The sequence below is a fragment of the Callithrix jacchus genome, chromosome 10, assembly GCF_049354715.1.
Source record: "Callithrix jacchus isolate 240 chromosome 10, calJac240_pri, whole genome shotgun sequence".
NCBI classification, from domain to species: domain Eukaryota; kingdom Metazoa; phylum Chordata; class Mammalia; order Primates; family Cebidae; genus Callithrix; species Callithrix jacchus.
The window spans coordinates 44363299-44381627 of NC_133511.1; the positions used below are offsets into that span (position 1 = coordinate 44363299).

General features: G+C 35.6%; 1 protein-coding gene across 10 annotated transcripts in view; it reads left to right on the plus strand.

Moving 5' to 3' along the window:
* MTMR2 (myotubularin related protein 2) overlaps positions 1-18329 on the plus strand; it is a 102107-nt gene that overhangs the window by 59751 nt on the left and 24027 nt on the right. For 5 of the 10 annotated variants that reach the window (XM_009007213.6, XM_078339906.1, XM_002754656.8 and 2 more), the window contains 6 exons: positions 3491-3566; positions 6825-6919; positions 7074-7184; positions 10209-10310; positions 11202-11285; positions 17957-18106. In XM_009007213.6, the coding sequence (XP_009005461.1) occupies positions 3521-3566; positions 6825-6919; positions 7074-7184; positions 10209-10310; positions 11202-11285; positions 17957-18106 (588 nt within the window). In that variant the 5' untranslated portion in view covers positions 3491-3520. The remainder of the gene's footprint in view (positions 1-3490; positions 3567-6824; positions 6920-7073; positions 7185-10208; positions 10311-11201; positions 11286-17956; positions 18107-18329) is intronic. The other 5 variants (XM_035265202.3, XM_078339909.1, XM_035265204.3 and 2 more) reach the window with 1 other exon arrangement.

Sequence of the window (18329 nt, forward strand, 5' to 3'; positions counted from 1 at the left end):
GTAATGTTTTAAAGTCCTTATTCTTTTTTTGAAACCCTTCACTAGGAAACCCTAAACTTTTACTCCATTTTTATTTCTCAAGCCATCTCCTTTATTCTCTCAGGTAAACATTAATCAGTTAATTTTCCCAAGTTGTGTCAGACCTTTGGAGGATTGCTGCTGTCTTCAGTCCTCATAAGAAATGAAAGAAAGGGAAAAGATTTGTGGCTTTCATTGGAACAGTTAGATGCTTACTATTCTGTGGCTAAATCTAGAATATTGTAGTTAGGAGTCAGAGATTGATTTATGGTTCCCTATATAACATGCCTTATGGAATATTAATCCTTTGATGAGCATTAGAGAAAGTGTGTCATATAGGGAATCTCTTGAGCAGAGAAGAAAAGCACCATGTGAATATGCCATTTTGGTAAAAAACAGAGAAAACTTCTGTTGACACTTCCATTAAGTGAATAATAAGTACAGATGCCCCTTGACCTATGATGGGGTTATAGCCACATAAACCCATTGTAAGTTGAAAATACCATAAGTTGAACCATTGTATGCAAGGGACTGTCTGTATTTTTTTTTTCCCATTATCACAGTATTTTCCAGATGTCTTTATGGTGTAGTTATCTTTATTTCATCGTTGCTAACTTTTCAGGTGGGTATTAATATCACATTAATATGAATTTGTTACTAACTCCATACAGATTTTATTTCTGCTATTAACATTTTTAAATGTCCTTGCAGTCATTCTCACTCATTTCTCGTCTTATTGTGTCTCTCTCCTTATGGTTTTCTGTTTCTACTCTCTCTCTCTCCCTTCCTCCTTCCCTCCCTCCCTTTTCCCTTTTATTCCTTTGTTTTTCCTTCCTTTTCTTCCTTCCCTCCCTCTTCCTTTCTTTCACCCTTTCTCTCTCTCTTCCTCTTTCTCTCTCTCTCTGTTTCCCTTTCCCTTTCCTTTCTTGCAGGGTCTCACTCCCGTTTCCTAGGCTGGAGTGCAGTGGAGTGCATCATGGCTCATTGAAGGCTTGACTTCTGGGGCTCAGAGTAAATCCTCTCACCACAGCTTCCCTAGGAGCTGAGACTACAGACCCACGATGTCATGCCTACCCAACTAATTTTTTGCATTTTTATTAGAAACAGGGTTTTGCCGTGTTGTCCAGGCTGGTCTTGAATTGTTGATTTCAAGCAATCCACCTGCCTTGGCCTTCTAGAGTGCTGGGAGCACAGGCATGAGCCACTGTGCTGGGCCTTCTCTTTCTGTTTCTTAAAAAATATGGCTTACTTCCTTTTGATTGTGCCAGGTACCTTATACATGTTTGTACAAATGCCTATAGAGAATTATTTTTTGTTTTGTTTTGTTTTTTCAAGCTTCGGGTTGATATTCTCTTGTCTTTGTAATTTTTTGTTTTTGGCCTTTTTTTTTTTCCTAGTCTCTTTTCTCTTCTGTTTGATTAAGGATAGATTTGTGTAGAATCTGTCAACAAACACAGGATCTAGATTGCCCTTGTCCCTGTTCTGTTCTTGAGTTCTAGTTGGAGTTGCTTTTCCTATCTCCAGTGTAGAATTAGTTGCTTATATACAACCTTTAGCATATGCCTATTTTTAAAAAGCTGTCGTCTAGAGCAGCTCTGCTGGACAAACAAAGGATCTTATATTGCTTCTTTTCATCGCCTTGCTCTTTGACATTCTAGTCAGAGAGAATATAAGAAAGCCTATGTGTGGCTCTCAAATGTGCTACTTGCATGAGGTTTCCTGTCTCTTTTCTGACTTTATGAAGCTTTATAAGGATTGCATTTCCCATATTTCTGTGTGACTTTGCTGGAACTACCCTCGTCCCTTATATACAGAACATAAATATTTTCCAGGAATTGCAGTTCACTTCTGAATGTAGAAATGTAGAAAAAGAGGAAGTCATGTGGAGCAGTGCTGTAGCAGCCACGAGAAGGTATACATATGCAATATGGGAGCTACTGCCCAGCCTTATAAGTGACGCATACTTTACTGGGGGAAAAACAAAGCATCTTCCTTTCTATAATCTTGCACATATTTGATTTTTTTCAGTATACACTGATATTTGTTTTGTATCTTTGGGTCTAATTTTGTTGCTTTCATAATTAATAGAAATATTAGCAGATTCCAGCAATCAATCAGTTGTTAGTTTGAAGTTTTGTTATTAACAATAGACAACACTTATTACATACATCTTATGTGTTAACACTGATATAAGTGCCTTAAATGTATTAACTCATTTAATTTTCATAACTACTTATGTGTGGTACTATAATTGTCACCATTTTATAGATGGGGAAAATGAGGCACAGAGACGTTGAAAACCTTGCCTAAGAGTACCAGGTTAGTGTGTGGTGCAGTCAGCATTTGAACCCAAGAGGTCTATTTTTGTTTATGGCAGTTTTTTGCCTTAACCCCATCTTCATAGGCTGGTGCTCCTTTCCTCCTCTGTCTTTCATGACTACATAAGACTATTTAGGGACTGGCAACTAGATAGCATTTTTAAAAGATGACCTTTAAAGATGACCTTTCTGAAGTTTAGATATGGTACATAAATATATGTGTGTGACATTATGAAACAAATTGTTAAACTTTCAAAAGAATGAATTTGTTTAGATTGCAAATTTATTGAAAATAAGTTAACTTGTTCTTTGTAGTTCATAGTTATTGTCACAGGTGAGCCAGATTGCAGAAGATGGAGGAATTAATGGGGTTGGAGACTGAAATTTACTGTTTGACAGTTAAAGACGTGGGAGGAGGTGAGGAAGCCTTTTGGTAGTTAATGGAGGATATATTTAGTATGTAACAGTTTGGGTTATATGTGTATATCTTTGTGTTCTCTGGGTTGAAACTCCTTTAGAGAACTGTTTCTATATCCACATTCTTGGAATACAGTGCAGCATCCTTCACAAGGTAACTACCTGGTAACATTTGTTGATCATGATTTTATTTAAACTCTTTTTCAATAAGATTCTTCATCAACATCATTTCTAAATTCTCTAAACATTAAATCTACATAAGAACTTAATTTTTTATCTGAGTTTAAATGTACTGTGGCCCTTCAACATGGCTTAGTGGAGAGGGAATGGGCTTTGGAATCCATTCAACTGTAGTTCAAATCTACACACTGGCACTTTAACTATGTGATCTTGAACTAATTAGTTACCACTTTTGGCTGCTTTTTCCTTATTGTAAAATGAGGATATAATACCTCCCTTATCTTTAGGCTGTCTTAGGATTCAATGCAAAAACATGTAAATTTTTTTGTGAAACAAATGTGGACTGCTTTGATGTTATTTAAGCACTCAGTAAATGTTTTCTAGAAAAACAGTAACTTCACATATTATACATGCCAACACTACAGATTGAAAAATTTGATTTAAAATAGTGTATATGATATGATATTTTAACTTCAAGAGCAAGGATACTCAGTTGAAATATGAGTGAAAAAGTAGCCTTTGAATAAAAAGTTTTTTTCTTGTCCTTCCTACCCCAGGTCCTGAGGGAGTCTAACAAGTTAGCAGAAATGGAAGAACCACCCTTGCTTCCAGGAGAAAATATTAAAGACATGGGTCTGTAATGGTATTTTTTGCTTAATGTCCTTCTCTGTTCTGACTGTGCAGACTGTTCGGTACTCTCAGCATACAGAGAATAAACTGGCTGTCAGAGACACCTCCTGTCTGGCAGCACTCTTTACCTGCAGCCTTCCCAACATATTAGTGTGTTTTACAGACCTAGGTTTAAATCCGCTGCTAGTGTTTGTGTTTGGACTACTGGGAAACGTGCAAATTGAATTATACTTTGCCTCTTCTCTTGTTTGTTTTATTGTCTTTAAATTTAGGGGGCTTTTTGCTAAAACTGTTACTGAATTCTGTGAAGGAAAATTCTAGCGTTTTGAATTACTGTATTCAGATACTGAATTGCCTAGATTAAAAACATCGAATTGTCACCTTACACAACTAATTTTTTTTAAAACACATTCTCTTCTGTTTGCCTCCTTTATGTCTTCTCTGAATAAACTCAGGTTAATTTTTGGATGAAATATGTCATCTCCATTGCATCTGTTTGTATGTAGATGCCTTTCTCTGCCCAGCCTAATATTTATAATATGGACTAGAAACTGAAAATGAGCTTCTAAGCTGTTCTTTCTTCCTCATGCTTTTGCTTTGTTTCATCCATGTGATATCTGCAGATATCTGCTCATGAACTCTGAGAAATACAGTAATATGTTAGAAGAATGAAGTAAATGATTTCTTAGTTAATACAGCTACCATCTTTCATTTTGGTACCAATCATAATTTTTAAAAAGGATTTAAACAAATGCTTAATTTTACTTGGCTAGATGTCATTTCTGCATGTAAAAATAAACCAAAGGGAGGACATATACTCTAGATGGATTATTATTTACTAGATTTAGCTTCCCAGTCTTTAGCATGCTGTCTTTTCTTGCTCTTGACTCTTAACTGAATAACCTCTCAGTCGTTTTCTTTTCCCCACTCAGCCTTATGTATACACTAAGCTCCCAGTCTGAACTACTTACTTATATTTTTTCAGCATTGGCTATTATATAATGACAGTAATTCTTATTATTGAGTGCTTACGATCTCAGTCATTCTCAAAGAGTATATTCTTGAGAATAAAATTAACCCCATTTTGTAGATGAGGAAACTAAGGCATAGAGAGATAATCTAGCTAATAAGGTTATATCTAGCATTGTGACAATTTTTTTTCTTATTCTAAACTTAATGCTGTAATTGCAGTTCCCATTATGAAATATGGCTTTATTAAAGACCTTCAAGTTACCACTCAGTCTTATTTGTTGGCTTCTTTTTCTTTAATAGCAGCACGTCCTAGGACTTCATCCTTGACCCACTTCCCTTTTTCCTCCTATACACTATTTTCAGTTGACCATATCTAAATTAGTAATCACTTGCCGTATATTGGCTGACGACTCCAAAATTTGTATCTCCACTGTGAACCGCTGTCCTAATGTAAGTAAACAGATACCTCTATCTTAAACACACATCCTTTCATATCCTGTAGGAACCTTATACCCAACATGTCCAAAATGGAAATCATCATGTTTAATGCCAAACTTAACTTTTTTTTACTTTCTCTCAGTCACCTCAAATGGACACCAGCTGTCCATTTACTCAAGTCAGAAATCTGGTTATCATGCTAAACTGCTCTTTTTTTTTTTTTTTTCTGGACTCCTAACATCCAGTCAGGTAACTGACCTAGAGGAGTCAGTCTCTCAGGATTCCTTGTATTTATCTTTTCTCCATTTTCATGATCTCTTGAGGAATGTTAAATGGTACAGAACAAAGCAAAGACTAATGATGATAATAGTAACATAGGTATAAACCCTTGTATTTTTGTATTGTACTTAGAATTTTAGAAGCACTTTTATGTATATTATCTCATGATTTTAGAATAAAGGGGAGGGTGTTAACAGAAAAGCCCTGGCCTGAGAATGGCATTCCTGTGGTGGGATATGGGATAATAAAGCTGATTTTTCTTACATGAGTAAGAAAACTGACTCTAGAAGGAATCCAGAAATATCTTTAGTAACCTTGAGTAAAGCTTTCCTACATGAGGTAAAAATTCATAAGGGAAAAAAAATATTTGTACAAAGCAAGTTTGTGTATTTTTATATAATGATAGGTTCATTTAATTCTAAAAGCTTTCCTCTAAATGAAATATGCATTGGAAACAATAATTTTAAAAAGTAGTTTATACTTAAATTGTTCCCAAGGGAACTATTTTGAAGGTTAGAAATGACTGTTAAAAGATCAGTCTCATTTCTGATTCCATACAAAGCAGCCAGTCCTTTAAAGTGTTGAATGAGAACCAAAGTCAGGAGGTTTTAATACCTCATTAAATATGTTTCATGGCCCCAAGTTTTCCCAGAAGCCCCTTGAAAGGGTCTTAGAAAGTTGTTGCTCCGTAGAATTGCTCCTTACTTCCTTGGAATGATGAAGATACTCCTTTATCTGCTGATTTGCTATAATAATGACATGCCAGTAATTTATAAATATTTTAAGATATAAAAACCATGTACTGGACATAATGAACTGTGGCATTTTAAATAATATTTTGAGATACTGAGTCCTAAGTCATCCTGCATAATCAGTTAATGCATATTTTACAAAACATAATGCCCTGTACATTCATCGTTTATTATTTAATAAAACTTTACTTGTGATTATTTCTTTACAAAGTCTGGCATTGGTTGGTCATCATTATAATATCCTCTTCTTATACTGTTATCTTTCTAAGAAATTATATTTTAAATGTGTGTCATTTCACCTATAAAATTTTCCCCATAAGTAATCAGATCAGGAGTTTGTGGAGTAACATACGTTTTGGATATTACATTTTTAGAAGATTGTTGACAAAGTGGACTGTGGGCAACAGAGGAAGATCAGGAGATTGGTGAGGCTGCATAGAAACTGCAATGACATGATGGTGACTGTGCCTTGACATGTATATTGTTGATACCACCATTGCCAGCACTTTCACCTTTATCTGCTGCAGCTACCAACACCTGTTTTATCTAGCCAAGCTAGCAGCCCCTTTGTTTTCTTACATTCTCTCTCATGGGATGAGAAGTCCCTCCACCTCTTCAGCCCATCCCATTTAATTATGTGTTTCTTCCCCAGATTTGTGCAGGGATGGAAGCTTGGGTTTCAGGGTTCTTAGGTCTCTGGAAATCACTGGTTCTGTGATTTTTCAGCATAAATTAGTCTAGGAATCACAACAATTTTATAAGGTAGTAGGTTTTAATAGCACACAATGTATAGTAAACTGTGGACTTCTTGCCTTTTCAGCCAAAGATGTAACTTATATATGTCCATTCACTGGTGCTGTACGAGGAACTCTGACTGTCACGAATTATAGGTTATATTTCAAGAGCATGGAACGGGTAAGACTTGGATTAGATTTTTGTGTGTACATAAGTGTGCTGTTTACAGCTAGTTTTGTTAATTTCTGATCATTTCTAATTCAGATTTTGATCAGCTATATAATTGTACAGTATTAATTGCTCAGTGTTAATTATTTTTTCTTCCTTTCTTTAGGATCCTCCATTTGTTTTAGATGCTTCTCTTGGTGTGATAAGTAGAGTAGAAAAAATTGGTGGTGCTTCTAGTCGAGGTGAAAATTCTTATGGACTAGAAACTGTGTGTAAGGTAAATGTTATGTATGTGATTTTCTTTGGTTTGAAAAGCTTTGTATTAAATAAAACGCCTGTTTTGAAATTGCTTTCCAAAATATGAAATGGATTTCCAATTAGAAATTTTATTCTAGCATGACATTGACAGAAGAAAACAAAATTTAGCAGTAACAGAAAACGTGATTCATGAATTAGACTTAATTCTTTTGGGCCCAGTTCAGTCTACATATTTTAATATATTCACAAATTTCCTAACATTTTTTAGTAATGACCATCTTGGCCAGACACAGTGACTCATGCCTGTAATCCTAGCACTTTTGGAGACTGAGATGGGCAGATCACTTGAAGTCAAGCGTTTAAGACTAGTCTGGCCAACATAATGAAAAGCCAACTCTACTAAAAAATATAAAAATTAGCCAGGCATGGTGGCAGGCACCTGTAATCTCAGTTACTGGGGAGGCTGAGGCAGGAGAATTGCTTTAACCTGGGGGATGGAGGTTGTAGTGAGCCAAGATGGTGCCACTGCACTCCATCCTAGGCAACAGAGCAAGGCTCTGTGTTAAAAAATAATAATATTAATACTAATGACTATCTTTAATGCACATAATACTTACAGGATACCAAATACTTCCTCTTTCGTTATTTCACTTTGAGCCTTATAAAAATCCTATGAGATAAGCACAATAGACATTATTACTTTTAATTTACAAATTAGCAGCATAAGGCTCTGAGAAATTCTGCTACTTTGTAGTGGAAAACTAAATATGATATAGTCATCATTACCTATCTTTTCTATTTCTAGTTCTCATAATTTTTCTACTTCTAAAACAATGGTGGGGAAAAATTGATACTGTAGAGTTTTTCTATGTTCTTATCTATTGGCATTCTTTAAATGCATTGATACTAGAATGAAACATAGATTGTTACATTTTTACCATTAAGTTATAGATATTTACCACTTCTCCAGGTCACTGTTATTAAGGCCTATTCTATATCGCCTTGTTACTTTCTTTTGCTTTTCTGACAGTGCTGAAAGAAATAGCATGTGTATAATTCAAGATACTTTCTTATGGTAATCTTAGAAGTTTTGTGACTCTGGTATTAAAGGTAATGACTTAGTAATTATTTTTGTAGTTTCCTCTTTCCTTTCCTTTTCCTCTTCCTTTTTCTCTTTTCTTTCTGACTCTGTTGCCCAGGCTGAGTGCAGTGGTATGATCTCAGCTAACTGCAACCTCTGCCTCCTGGGTTCAGGTGATTCTCCTACCTCAGACTCAGACTCTTGAGTAGCTGGGATTACAGGCACATGCTACCATGTCTGGCTAATTTTTGTATTTTTGGTAGAGATTGGGTTTTACCACATTGGCCAGACTGGTCTAGAGCTCCTGGCCTCAAGTGATCTACCCACTTCAGCCTCTCAAAGTGCTGGGATTACAGGCATGAGCCACTGTGCCTGGCCTGTGGTTTTCCATTACTGTTAGAAGGGCTCTGTGTGTGTAATCACTGTCAACCATGGGTCAAGCACACTGTTTCTTGATTACTTTTCTATAGTCTAATAGTAAGTAGCACATAGACTGTAAGAGGATGTAAAAAGATAATTTTGAATCTTATTTATTTTAAATACTTTTTTTACAGGGAACAGGATCATTATCAATAAACACAAATATTTGTAAGGCCCCTGACGTGGTCCTCTCAGAGAACTCTGTGGTTAACAGAATGATTCTGAGTGTCTCCTAGTTATAAAGATATTTACTGAGGGAAAACAAGAGATATCAAGTTAGGTTCCTGCACATGTTTATTTTAAAAGATAGTAAAACTAGCATTATAGTTTTGGATCAGATTTATAATATACTGTTTTACTTATATATTGTGGGTACATCATAGTGGAGTGGCTTTGTGTGCAGTTCTACAAAATGAGGCATAATAAAGCTATTTTGAATTCTGCCTAGGTTAAAACATTTAAATAAAATGAACAGTCTTAAAATTATTATTTTCTTATAAATTTATTTCTTAAATTTTTTCTAGAGACAAGCTCTTGCTATATTGCCCAGGCTGGTCTTGAATTTGTAACAATTTAGGTTTCATTCAAGTTATCAATGCATTTAAAGAATACTAGTAGATAAGAACATAGGAAAAGTCTGCAATATCAGTTTTTCCCCACCACTGTTTTAGAAGTAGAAACGCCTCAAGTGTCACTCCTGCCTTGGCCACCCAAAGTGTCGAATTACAGGCATGAGCCACTATGCCTGACCCTTAAAATTATCTTAATCCCCAGTTTTTTTCTGAATGCTATTAGGATACCAGTAAATCAGAACATAAATATTTGCATTCAGCCTGAGCATAGACAATTGCTTAGGGACAAATGGAAGGGAACCTTGGTCTTTAGACCTGACTGTAAAAGCCTGGATAATATAAAGCAAACCATTCAGAGTTTATGATTATCAGTAGATGGTGGAAGAATGTGGTTATGGAGTAAAGGAAGGAAGACCTTTAGGCAGGGTTTAGTTCTATTAAGTCTAGTAGCAGGGGACTTAGGAAGAGAAGGTACAATGCAAATGAACCCTGGGAAGGGATAGTAGGAAAATAATCACCAGATATAATGGAAATGAAGACACACATGAAATGTAACAACTACTAATCAGGTTTTATTAATAAGGAAATTTATGACAAAATGGGCTTTCACAGGGAAAACATATGCTGATAGTGTCTATCAGTCATGATATTAATCTTCAGATGTAATTTTTTAATCTCCAGTGCCTACATCAAATACTACCTTTTCACTGGCCTATTTTGAGTCCATAAACATAGGTAAATTTCCTGCCTTCTAAATTCTTCTTTGTAGTCGAGTACCTTGTGTTTCTTTCAATTATTCCCAATAAACCATCATAATTTCCCTGCATCCAGGAGCTGTTGTCTGATTTATTTTCATATCCCATATTCACAGATCCTAACATTTTACAAGATAGTTCCAAGGAACCTTGTTTATTCATTTAAGTAGGTGGTGAACAAACAATTATTAACTTGGATTCTAAATCTTTTCTAGGATATTAGGAATTTACGATTTGCTCATAAACCTGAGGGGCGGACAAGAAGATCCATATTTGAGAATCTAATGAAATATGCATTTCCTGTCTCTAATAACCTGGTAAAATATTTCCTGCTTTTGGAAAATTTGTGCTATAATTATTGATGTAGTATAAAGAAAGTTGTCTAGGCTATCTAGAATCTCCACATTTACATCCTTGCTTTTATAGTTAATCAGGTGTATAGTGTGGATGTAACCTAGTCTCCTAGATCAATTTCTTAAGGTGTGAAATAAGGAAGCCGGACTAGCTGATTTTCTGAGGTCCATTCCAGCACTAACATTTATAATTATATGATCTTGCTATTCAGGGCGTTTCCATGATGAAAAGCTATCTGTTGTCTTCATTAGGATTTGAAATCTCCTTTTTAATTGGGAGCCAGTTAAGACTAGCAATTTGGGAGGTAAGAGTAGGCAAACCCTGAGTTCCCATTATGTGCTATCAATAGTGTTAGACTTCCATGTTTATGTCACTTCACTTCTATGTAGCCTATGATGATGGATATTATTTATCCCTGTTTTAGCAATGAAAGAAGCATCAGAGAAGCAGTTATCTCAAGGGCACAGTTAGTAGGAATACAACTGGGAATCAATGTTGGTCTCATGTTCAATTTTTTTTTTTTGGCATCATAGTTGTTTTTAAATGTAATTTCTTTCTTTATTTGAAAGTAAACCTATAAAAGCTACCAAAGATAATATGAAGGAAATATAATGATATGTTAATATTTGAGAAGTTTTGTTGGCAAGTGTCTGTGCTTTTTTGTATGCTTGAAAAATACCTAAAAAAATAAAATTTCAAAATTATAAAACAAAAACTATAATACAAAAAATGATGTTAATACAAACTATTTTTGCATCTAAATAAATGAAAACTTTAGATATATGGATACATTTCTGATTCATTACCTTTGTGAGTATCTTTTTTAGCTCTTACCTTTGTTTACTTTTTTGTAGCCTCTTTTTGCTTTTGAATATAAAGAAGTATTCCCTGAAAATGGGTGGAAGCTATATGACCCTCTTTTAGAGTATAGAAGGCAGGTATGTACTTTCTTTTCTTTCATTTTTAGTATTCTGTATCCTTTTCATTACAAAGAAAGCTGGGTGGAACTGTGTATGAAAACCAGTATATCTCACACCACAGTAATTCACCACATCAAGAGATGAAAGCAGAATTCAATCTTGAAATCCGTGTTTTAGTGTATCATTCTTCCCATTCTTCCTTCAGTGTACCACTTCTCAAGAGTTTCTGTACTGTATTACTTAAGCTCCGCCTAAAATAGTCTTTTATTTTTAACTTTCCTCCTGTCCAATGTGCTTTCTTGAGAATTTAAGACATATCGATTATTTCTTGGTAATCATTAGATTTGTCATCTAGAGTATAGAATTAACATATGAAAATTCTTGAGCTTGTACATTTATATTTAGATTTCAAACATAGCATTTTAATTTTAACATTTCTAATTTATTGTGGTTTTGTTTCACAAAGCCAGGTAGAGTAAAGAACCACCACCAGAGAGCTAAGGATACCTAAATGACTTAAAGTGGAGTTTGTTACTACACTCACATGTGGAAAGTGAAGTTGGAATTTCCTCATTCAGTTATACTGTTAATTGGCAAAATAGGAAATAAAATACAAAACAAATGGGAATCAACTAAAAGCCATAGTTGATAAAAAGAGTATATAAGAAACATGTTAGATTTGTGGTAATTCAAAAATCTAATGTCAGAAAATGACTAAGCAACCAAAAAGTCTAGTAGGCATCTTCAGAAATTATAAAAATGAGGACTACTCTTTGGGAATCTGGGAAGAAATTGCTGTCCCAGGAGCGTTCAGTATAGAACTTTGGAAAGCAGATGAGGTAACTCTGTCTAAAGAAAAGAAATAAATTATTATTGAAAAGAAAAAATAACTGTAGCTGAACAATATACCCATACAGAAAGAGAATTATGAGATTAGGAACTGTGGCAGTAAGAATAGAGCATTGGCTTCTACATTAAATGGTATATGGATGCTTTACGGTCTTTGACCGTAAACAAGGAATTTGTTGGCTTCTTTTTTTTTTTGCACAGTGAGAAACTGTCTCTGAGTCAAATAAAAGGTCTAATGGAGAGGACACTGTATTTGTAGTTAGAAGCAATAGTTTTAAGATTTTTTTCTTGGATATATTTTAAGTTTATTACAGAAGAAAATGAAGATGATCTTTTAAAATTAAGGACTAATGATAAAGTATCAAAGTATTCATTTTCCTCCTTTAAAAAAAAGTATTCATTTTCTCCCTTAAAACAAAAAAGGAAGTGGTAATATTTGCATTCTGTACAAAATTCAGAAAGTTCCACGGGGCATACTGACAGGTAGGTTTTCCTTCCAGGACAACGCTGTGTCCCCTCCAGCCATCCCAGTTCCCCTCCCTTTAGGAAATGATATTATTGGTTTCCTGAGTATTTTTTCAGAGGTTTCATGTCTACAAAGCTTGTGTATGTATGTGTGTATATTGTTTATTTTTTATTTTTTTAAATTTAAGACTGGCTCCACTGAGGATTTGAATCAGCAACGTTGCAGTTGCAGGCCTTATGCTTTACTGTGCTAACAGGCCACTTTTATTTTTATTTTTTGAGATGGAGTCTCACATTGTTGCCTGGGCTGGAGTGCAATGACGTGATCTCTACTCACTGCAACCTCTGCCTCCTGGGTTCACGATTCTCCTGCCTGAGCCTTCTGATTAGCTGGGATTACCAACACACACCACCACACCTGGCTACATTTTTGTATTTTAAATAGAGATAGGTTTCACTATGTTGACTAGACTGGTCTCGAACTTCTGACCTCATAATCTGCCCGCCTTGGCCTCTCAAAGTGCTGGAATTACAGGCGTGAGCCACTGTGCCTGGCCTAAGTGTATATTGTTTTTTTAAGCATATGGTAGAATGCCGTGTACACTCTTCCGTGCCTTTCTATTTTCATTAATATACTTTGGTTTTTGTACCATCTCTAAACATACAGATCTTCCTATTTTTTAAAATTGAGATATAACTCACATATCATAACATTTACTATTTTAAAGTATACAGTCTGCTTTTTAACATATTCATGAAATTTTGGAATTACCATTACATTCTAATTCTAGGACATTTTTAGAAGGCTTAGTTTTAAATTTTAGCTGTAGTTCTTACTCTCACACTTTGATGTAGGCTCTTCAATTAGTTATTAATGTCACAATGCCTTTATTTTTTACTTGGTGATAGATACTACTTTATGGGATGGTTGAAAGATTAATAACATATAGAAAGTTAGTTGGTAAACTGTAAAATCTATCCAAATCATGATTATTATATTTGTTATATTGTAAGGTTCTGAAAACAGGTATCATGACTGGCTTTGTCATGTGCTGCCACTAAAAAAATGTAAGCCACATTCATTCAATAGATATATGTATAATAGTGCTAAAAAAATTAGACTGTATCTTTTGAAAAATGGGCAGAGGCTGGGCACAGTGGCTTACACCTGTAATTCCAGCAGATTGCTTGAGCCCAGGAGTTTGAGATCAGCCTGGACAACACAGTGAAACCCCATCTGTACAAAAAATAAAAGTTAATCAGGTCTGGTATGCACCTATAGTCCCAGCTACTTGGGAGGCTGAGGTGGGAGGACCACCAGAGCCTGGGAGGTCAAGGCTGTGGTGAGCCATGAACATGCTGCTGCACTCAACTTAGGCAATAGATTGATACCATGTCTCAAAAAATAAGTAAATAAAATAAAAATGGGCAAAGCTATTAATAACCATTTAGGTGTGTCATATAGGAGAATGTTTAATTTACTCTTGAAGGACATATACAGTATGTAGTGATTATAGAGAGGACTATGGAACTTGTGGATAGGATAAGGCCAAGAAAAATCAAGTCATCAGTCTGGGCACAGTGGCTCACACTAATCCTAGCACTTTTGGAGGCCAAGGTGGGAGGACCACTTGAGCCCAGGAGTTCAAGACAAGCTTGGGCAACATGATGCAACCCCATCTCTGCCAAAAATACAAAAATTAGCCAGGTGTGGTGACACATGCCAGCTACCCCGGGGGGTTGAGGCAGGAGGATCGATTGACCTTTGGAGGTCAAAGCTGCAGTGAGCCATGAGTGTGCCACTGCACTTCAGCCTGGGCAACAGAGTGAGACCTTATCTCAAAAAAAAAAAAAAAAAAAAAAAAAATCAAGTCATGGGTAAAAATCTGTATAAAGATAATGAGCAGCCCAGTGCAGTGGTTCACAGCTACAATCCCAGCACTTACTTTGAGAAACCAAGGTAGGAAGATTGCTTGAGTTCAGGAGTTCAACACCAGCCTGGGCAACATGGTGAAACCCTATCTCTACAAAAATATACAAAAATTAGCCTGGTGTGGTGGTGCATGCCTGAAGTCCTAGCTACTCTAGAGGCTAAGGTGGGAGGTTGAGACTGCAGTGAGCTGTGATCGCATGACAGCACTCCAGCCTAGGTGAAGAGTGCAAAGACCCTATCTCAAGAAACAAACAAAAAAGATAATGAACATGGTCTCCTGCAGAAATACCCAACAAAAGGTACATGCATTACTTAACAAACTTGGAAAACAGTCACTTCAGTCAAGGGAAACAATTTATCCTTAGAATTGGAATGTAAGTAACTAAGAAAGCCATGATCCTTTCAATTTGGTTGTATAATAAATTGAATCTGACAAGTGGACACATTAACTGAAGGGCAGTGATTTTGCTTGGAGAGTAGAAAAATATATACCAAAGGTCAATAACTGTCAGTACATTTTTAGTACTGTCTACAAAGAGAGTATCTGAGGGCTAGCCAGGTCCAGTTTTTTGCATGAAAGGCACTTTTAGGTGTGTCAACTTATCTAAGAATGAGAAGGACAGTAGCCATTAAGCCAGTTGTTCTTTTACCACCCCACTACTTACCTGAAGAATGTGACATTCCCCATGGGAACCGTGGTACTCTTGGTAGTGATTTTTCAAGGATATGGGAAGTGGGGTGGGAGAGAGATGGGAGTACCTTTCTGGGTTGGGGGATAGTACATCAGGCTCTCAGATGTATGCTTCTCAAGTGATCTGACCCTCTTTGCTCTGACTGCATGTTTTCTAAGAAAACTTCGGAAACTAATTTTGCTTCTTACGGAAACTTCATATGGCTCAGTGTTGTATTCGTTCATGCATTTATTAAATACATGTAATACCTACTAAATACTAGTAAATACTGTAGGGAGAAAACGTGAAGCCATTTGGGAGCTAAAAGAAGTTTGATATAGACTAGACCAGAGCATACGGTGGCAAGGGAGAGATCTGGAGAAAGCAGGATTTTAGAGGGCTTTGCTAAGTCTGGTAAGAGGACTTCATACTTTATATAAAGAGCAATCGATAATCATTGATTTTAAGCAGAGGAATGACATGATCCCTTTTGTTGCATCTTAAAAGATTACTGTGGAGGCAGTGTAGAGAATGGATTGTAGATGGACAGGAGAAAAGTTATCATGCCCTGAATTAGGGAAGTGTGGTGGTAAGAATTGAAAAAAGTAAGCAAACTTCTGATATTTCTGGAGGAAAAAAATCATTGAAATTGGTCACTGATTGGATATAAGGATAAGGGAGAAGGAGGCGTTAAAGATGATAACCAGGTTTCTTGCTTGAGTATCATCTCTTTAAACTTCCCAATTCAAGTTATTTTACTTGTACGTTTTATGATAGCATGTGAAATATATATATATAATATATAATATATATAATATATAATGTATACATACCTATGTATACATTAATTATATACATACAATTATATACATATAATATATAATGTATATATACATAATGTCTATAATATATAATGTATGTAATATATATATTTCACATGCTATATACATATATATATTTTTAAGTTATTTTATATGCACAAATACACACACACACACACACACACACACATATATATATTTTTAAGATGGAGTCTTGCTCTGTCACCCAGCCTGGAGTGCAGTGGCTTGATCTTAGCTCATTGCAACCTTCACCTCCTGGGTTCAAAAAATTCTCCTGCCTTAGCTGGGATTACACGCATGTGCCAGCATGCCTGGCTAAGTTTTATGTAGTAGAAATGGGGTTTCATCCATGTTGGCCAGGCTGGTCTTGAACTCTTGATCTCTAGTGACCCGCCTGCCTCAGCCTCCCAAAGTGCTGAGATTACAGGTGTGAGCCACCGCACCCGGCCAGCTTGTGAATATAGTTTTTAAAACCTCTAATTAAGCCTTTTACTTGTGGAAATAAGAAAAAAAGAAAAATCGAGTCATGGGTAAAAATCTGTATAAAGATGAGTGGCCTGACGCAGGGTTTAACTTTCATCTTACGGTTGTCCAGAATATCTGAGGTTGAGGAAAGCAGGAGGGAGGGAGAGATGTAGACCATAGGAAGCAAATTGGGACTGAGCTAATTATATGGGGTAAACAGGATGTAAGGTGCTAATAAAGACACAGAACACAGTTAGGGATAAGGAAAACACTATTGAGAGTGTTTGCTGGAAGGGAATTTTCTTTCTTAATTTTAACATCCTTTTGGGTGTTTGGCAACAGCTTGAGAAATACTGCTTTAAAGGAGAGTATATTCTGCTCTTTGAGATTTTTACAACAATTTAGTGAACCAGGATAGTAAATTTTTCTTGAGGAATAATGTATTTTTATATAAAAAGGATAGATTTGGAATGTTCATGGAATTTTCTGCTACTTCCTAATGTGCAGCTTTGGCTAAATTACACACTGTGCCATAGTTCCTCTATCTATGAAGTAAAGTTAATGAAACCTGAGTACAATAAAACAGATCTGTATGTTTGGATGTAAAGAGGCTGGCAAAGTATCTACATATAGTAGATGGCCAATAAAGGTATTTTTCACTTTCAGTTCTTTTTCTGTTTGATGATAAGAATTTTCAGAGATCATAAAATTTAAAATCGATTTTCTTAGGTCTAATCATTTAATATAATAGCTTTATTTTCTATACAGTGAAGGATGGAAAATTTCAGTTGTCTTATTAAGTGATCCTATATGTGACGTAGTATACTATTTATAAAATAGCAGATATTGAAGGACCACATGGGAGCACAATAGTTGATATGTTTTTAAAAAGTTGTTTTAAGTATTTCTGTTACCTGTTGCCTGCTGTCACTCTGCCTTCCATTGCTACCTTGCTTTTCTAATATATTCTGGATTAACAACATCCCATTAGTAATATAATGCCTGAGTGAAAAATGTACTTAAGGTATGTAAGTGATAACTGTATATGTACCACTCTGGTGGATACTTGGTGCCTGACCTCTGCTATTTCTTTGTATAGATGAATGGCAACAAAGTCAGTCATCCAGTCTAACTGAATGAGACCTTGTTCTCTTTTAAGAACAGGAACATTTGCAGTCTTAACTGTTTCCTTCCTCTCCCTGAATATGCTTAGCACAGGCCCACACTCAATTTAGTGAATTAATGTCTGTTATATTAACATCAAATTGAGTTCCACAAATGAATACATATTCCTACATTAGAATATCTAATCTTAAAAGCCTGGTACCACAGGCAGACAACAGCTATCCTAACACTTTAAGGGATCGACAGTAGTGGTCAGAGAGATGAACAGGATGGCTTCTGTCCTGGTGTCTTTTAATATTTTAGTTAGATAATTTGTCTTATGTTTCATTTCACATGTAGGGAATTCCAAATGAAAGCTGGAGAATAACAAAGATAAATGAACGATATGAACTTTGTGATACATACCCTGCCCTCCTGGTTGTGCCAGCAAATATTCCTGATGAAGAATTAAAGAGAGTAGCATCCTTCAGATCAAGAGGCCGTATCCCAGTAAGAAGTTTTGATGAGCCTTTGCAAGTGCTTTTTTACTCAATGCTGAGATTAATGAGTGGGAGAATGGATTCAAGATACAAATAGCAAATAGCTACAGCAGCAGGTCTTTCATGGGGATATTGGAGATTGATTTATTTAGTAAAGTTAAAACTGGAGGAAAGACTTAAAGAGGTTCTGGAGAGTGTGATATGGGTACTAGATAAATGCACAGAATTGCATG